Source organism: Nicotiana tabacum, chromosome 24 (assembly GCF_000715075.1).
Source record: "Nicotiana tabacum cultivar K326 chromosome 24, ASM71507v2, whole genome shotgun sequence".
Taxonomy (NCBI): Eukaryota; Viridiplantae; Streptophyta; class Magnoliopsida; order Solanales; family Solanaceae; genus Nicotiana; species Nicotiana tabacum.
In genome coordinates this window covers 32,828,761-32,834,760 of record NC_134103.1, presented here as the reverse complement: position 1 = coordinate 32,834,760, position 6,000 = coordinate 32,828,761, and the positions used below count along the sequence as shown (strand labels likewise).

General features: G+C 34.7%; 1 protein-coding gene across 1 annotated transcript; it reads right to left on the bottom strand.

Annotated features, from left to right (window-relative positions):
- Positions 1–1,294: 1,294 nt before the first annotated feature.
- Positions 1,295–5,641, bottom strand: LOC107780939 (cyclin-D1-1-like). The gene is made up of 6 exons (XM_016601563.2): positions 5,213–5,641; positions 4,899–4,985; positions 3,383–3,481; positions 3,035–3,236; positions 2,646–2,776; positions 1,295–2,554 (listed from the first exon to the last, which is right to left on the bottom strand). Exons 1-6 carry the CDS (start codon positions 5,477–5,479, stop codon positions 2,330–2,332), a joined length of 1,011 nt encoding a protein of 336 aa, XP_016457049.2. The 5' UTR covers positions 5,480–5,641; the 3' UTR covers positions 1,295–2,329.
- Positions 5,642–6,000: the final 359 nt, after the last annotated feature.

The following is a 6,000-nucleotide window of genomic DNA, read 5'->3' as shown; positions in this document are numbered from 1 at the left end:
TTGTGACTTTACTGCACTATAGTGAAAGTTGAGTCACTGTTTATAAAATTAATCATTAACTTATAGCAACACTTTGCATCTTTAGGCCAAAAAGTAGTCTCCCGGCCATCAGTGTTTCTTTTTTTTTTTTTTTTCTCGCCATGTGTCCGGTACTCGTATTGGACCCCGACTAAATCCGGATTCGTGCCGAGAAGTCTTACGTGGGAGTTAAAGTGCTCCCTAATAAAGGCTACTTCATACTCAAGGCTCGAACCCAATACCTCTGGTTAAGAATGAAGGAGTATTTACTGGTCATCCGTGTTCTCAACGGATTGACCAATCGTGGAAGAAAATAAACGTTGTTCAGTTTAGGATAAGAAGATAATGCTCTGGATGAATTAACAATTCACTTATTGCGATGATAAAACTGACTCAGATATAAACAAATGCTAGCTGGTACAACATTGAATGCAAGAAAGGCCAATGGGATTTCGTATTTACCGTATCGTTACATCAAATGAATGTCAGTACTGTGCAGATGCATATATTAATTATTCAGGAAGGGGGTTATCACGGATCCATTTTTAAGAATCAAAGGTCTACATAATACACAAATGGCATTTGTAGATTGGAAGAAATATGAAGGTTGGATTCTTGGATAGGGAAGAGGGTAACATTAGGGGTACAGATATCCTTGTCCAAGGGGAGTTGATCTCTTCGCCGGAAAAATATATTATGTAGATAAGCTAAAAATTATTTTTATGTATATATTATATGTTAAATCTCTATGATTTTATTATATATTTATATTTTTAAATATGTGAAATAATACTGAGTATGTTATTATTGTATTTATATTTTTATATATATTTTGAATCTTTTCTGACTCCATCATTGGATAACAGTCATTTGATAACATGAAGAACACGAGAACCATAAGGGATGAAACAAAAGCGAGGGTGAGTAGGCTCAGTACTATAATATAACCAATTAACCATAAGGTAACTGCACAGTCTATTGCACTGGTTAACTAGCTAGTGATATTCATTGATTGGAACCCATCTTTTATTGCTAGAGGGACCAATGCTCTTTCTAGCTAAAGTCTCCTTCACTTCACTTCACTGCATTTAGCTATGGCCATGTTTTGTTTCCCCCTAAAATTTCCACCTTTTCATTATAATTATAAAGTTCTCTAGGCAGTAATAAAAACAAATGGCAAAGCTACAAAAGTCTTTATTGTCATTCACGTGCATGTCACACTCTGGAAAAGAAAAGCAAGATTGACAGTGAGGGAGGAAGAATCAAATAAAAAAAATGTCATCCAATAAAAAGCATGAGATAATTTATTTCATATATACTAGATGTAACATCATGTTTGGCACAAAAATCCAAATACAACACACTTTGAAAGGCCCCAAAGACCCTTTGTATGGTTAGGCCAAATTTTGGCCGGAAAAAAGGAGGGTTTTTTTCTTCATATTACCTCCTTTAAAAGAAAAATAATGTAATTAAAAGAATACACACGTGTAACCTTACACGTTCGAAGAAAAAAAAGTCCAGTATATGGTTAGGACAAAGAAAAAGAAAGGCAAACTTTCCCGCCAAAAAAACACACATACACACAGTGTAGAGCACACACCTCAAACGAAAAGCCTGATTATACGGAGCCAAATGTTATTCTTGACGTTCAACCCTTGTTTTTTTCTCCTTGAGTGGATCCTTGATTTTCATTCATTTTCTTAGAGCTAGGGTAAAAGTTGGTGAAGCAATAATGTTGGCCTATATATAATAAATATGAAGAGCGTTCTTGACTTATTCATCAATGGATTTGCCCAAACTTCAATATTTTTTAGCCACAACTCCATTAATTTAATTTTCTCTTCTCCAAAGATCCTTTGTAAATGGCCCCCACCATCTCTTTTCCCCCATTCCCCCTTTCATTTAATAATCAATGCTCCCTTTGAATACAATCACAAAACCCCACCTCATTCACACACACTACTCCATGACTCCACTTAATGCTACTATAATTAAACAATCTCTTCTTTCTCTTTCTTTTTCTCTCTTTCACCTTTTCTCACACCAAAATACTATGTACCAAATCCCCTTCCCCTAGGGAATAAGCAAAGCCATTTAATGAATGGCACTTCTCACCCAAATAAAAAAGATTAATTTAATGCTCCCAAGTCCCAAACTCTCATCGTACGTACATTATATATAGTACTAAATAATCTACATCACTCCAGTCAATTTAACTCAAAAACACCCTCCAACATGAAAAAATACTGAGGATTGTAAGGACCACATTTTCTTTTTCCTAGCTCCTTATTCTTAATTCGCCACCCCTTAATTAACATGAACTTGCTCTGTCGTCATCTGTATTCCACCAGCTGTTATTTAGTTTTCTCCTTTTATAAGATGTGGAAGATGATGAGGACGAGGATGATGACTCACTGGTTAATACAGTACTAGCCCGAGTCATTACTCGTACCCGTGGTAAAACTTTTGGAAATCTCCTTGGTCTTAATGCAATGGCATACTTTTGCACTAATTCATAGCAACCCACGATTTTATCCTGCCAAAAATGGGAATTTCACTTTATTCTTAAAGTCAGGAACTTTTTATAATTAGAAAGCAGGCAAAAGAAGGCAACAAAGTTTTCTTACTTTGCGGAGTCCATCGCACCAAGATTCAGCATGTTCAGCATTCACAAGAGAGAAATTTGGAAGATCATTAGCTGCACAAAGTATTGTTGCAGCAGCTATGCATGATGGCCAATATTCAAGAAAGCTAGCTTCTGTAAATATCAGCAATATGTTATCAGCGGAATAGTTGATGTACATGTAAGATGTAGGAAGAGTTTAACTTCTATATATTGTACACACATAGTACTGCAAGAAATTTTACACTATTAAATCAGTATAAAAACTTTTTATATTGTAAGTATATACAAGTTATATTAGCGCAAATATACACATGCATGCATGTGTAACGTACGTATATTTGCTTCTTCTTTTCTTTTTCATTTCTTTTTTTCTTTCTTGGGAAAACCAACCTTGAATATTTGAGAGGATAATTTCAGTAGCCTTTGAAATAAGGAAGCCAGTGAAAGTTCCTACTGGATCAAGCTTATAGGCAAAGAAGCTGAGGAAGCAAAACGGGGTTATGGATCGGAGCCTCCAATCTAATACCCTCAGCACAAGAAACTCCATTCTTTGGATGGTTTTGGGTTCAAATATGTACTTTGCACCTTCAACCTATGAAAAAAAGAAATTGTTAAATTCAACTTTAAGCTAAGCTCAGAAAGAAAACACGTGAGGGGTCCTTTTTTTTTTACGAGAAAATGAGGGATCTTAATGTCTTTTCTTTTTTAGAAGAAAACAATCAAATACAAACAAATTACCTGAATATCCAAAAGAGAAGGAACAAGAGGTTCCTCCATTTTTGCTGCTAAAGATAAGCAAGCAACCGACAAGAGTTGTAGCGGCCAACAGTCTGTTTGCTGAAAATACATAGAAAGGGAAATTCGTTAAGATAATCGTATTTAATACAAGTAATAAAGAAAATAGAATTCTCAGTAGGTTAAGTATACTTTTAATAAATTTTATAAAAGAGACAAGCGGACCTCCTGAACGAATACTTTTAGGTCCTATGTCACCTATACTAAATTATTGTCACGCATGCATATAAAGTACAATAAACTCATTTAAGCGAGAAAATAATGAGAACTCGAAGTTTAAATATTTTCAGCAAAAAAGGAAAAAGATTTTAAGTGATTTATTCTCGTTTGCTTAAACTTTAATGTACAAAGTTATTTAATATATGTGATCGCGGAAGGTGGTAAAAATTTCCGACAGAATAATTGAATGCAAATAAATTGTCCCGAACATCACGATATATAAATAATTTTTTTTAAAAAAGGTATAAGGTGGACAATGCGACGATCATTTATTTAAATACTGATCGAGATTGAAAATTGTAAATAAAGGGTTTCGAATACTTTTTGATCAACTTTCAAGTTTACTATTTCATTCTCTCTTGCTTTTCCTATTTTACTAGCTGAAAATACCTTTTACAGCCCATTGTTTTTAGGTGACACTACAAATTACTATAAAATCTTGATCACATTATTATTGGCGAGATCAGAAAACAAAAGATCTTGTACTTTTACTACGATATAATACTAGTCATTATACAACACAGTAAACAAACAATGAGGACCCAATTAGTTGAATTTGTCTTCGCCTTGTTAGATGATTACAACTAGATCTCACCAACAAAGTCAACAATAATAACGATAATTAAGTTCGCATAACTGATAAAGTTGTTGTCATGTGACTAGGAAGTCACGAGTTCGAGCCGTAAAAACAGTTTCTTGTAGAAATGCAAGGTAAAGGTCCGACCGTTTCCAGACCCCGCACATAGAGGGAGCTTATTACACCGGGTTGCCTTTTTTTTAGACCCTCTATGAAATTATAATTTACTCACTTTTCTTAATTCGTGAAAAGTCAATGATGTCATTGTAAAAATAATAAATGACTAAAAAATATTAATTTGGAGAAAAATAAACTTTTTTTAGTAATTCGAGAATGTGCAACTCAATATCGAAAATTTATCTTATATAAAAAAAATTAACGTTATCAATATAGTTAACCGTCATCTTTTCTAAGTTGTCAATCACTTATAGATTACTCTAATAAGTACGGTCCCTTTTTGTGTTACGTCTAAAAAGTTTTATGCATATCTTATGCATTGATAATGTAAATGTAATATAGTTTAAAGTTTTCTTAATGACGATGATGTTTGGTACCTCCAATATAGTCAAACTTATTTTGGCCCTTTATTCCGGTCACACGCTCCTCTCGTTATAAAAGGGAAATGAAAAGAAAAAAGAAAAAACTTGAAAATGACTAGTTTACCGGCAAGCTTCTAGAGTAGAGAAAACGATCGAAGTAATTAACAGCGAGATACGCCGTTAATGGCTGGAAACCATAGTGGCGTTGTACCTGCAAAAACACAACGCTGTTAGTTACTCGATTCATCGTTACGTTATTTGAATTCGATTTTTCAGTTTCAAACAAATATGGACATAGCGAAGAAAAAAGAACTGAATAGTGCGTGAGTAAGCCTCAGGTATATTTTAGCAAAAAGAAGAAACAAAAATATAACATGCTCCGTAAAGTTCTTTCGCCGGAGTTTACTGTGTTATCCGATGAGATTGATTGAACAGTACCTTGAGAATCCATGCAACGGAATCTTCTCTAGCAACGGCGATTAGAGATTGAGATTGAAACCTCTCGAAATAGTCAAATCCAGGGACGAAGTATCGTTCGTCTTCAATAAGACCGGCGATGGATTCATCGAAATCGACGAACTGAGATTCGATATCCGACGACGAACATTCCGGCGAATCCTCTCCTCCTCCTCCGTTTGTGAAAACGGTGTCGGAGTCCTCGCCGCAGAGTAAGTCGGAGAAGCAATCGGAGCACGAGACTGACATGATAGGTCGATAGCGATTCTCATTCTGTTCTGATCATCTTTGATAAACGGAAGTTGATTGCCGGAAACGGGGAGTGATCGGAGAAGATAGCCGGAATGTCGACGTGGACGGCGAAAAGATAGAAAGGAAGTGTTATGTTTTTTTTCGTCTTTGATTGTGGCTATCTCATTCACTGGGTATAAATAGTTATATTATGAATTTTATTTTGTAATTTTGATTTAATTTCATTCCAGGATAAGAAAGTATCTACAAAAAAGAATTGTTAATTGAGCTGTAGGAGTTCAAAGTACTAGGAGTATTGCAGGCTTTTTATTCTTTTTCTTCTCTTTTATTTTGAAAAACATATCAACAAATACACTGCAGATACAGGGTTTTGTATTGTTTTAAAAAAAACCGTGAGAATTATTATTGTCAATTTGTCATTAGAGATTTCCATTTGTTATGTGTAATTGGCTTCAAACGGCAAAAAGGGCAAGGGTATCTCGGTGCACAAATGATCTCGCATTCATGTATCCTACGGG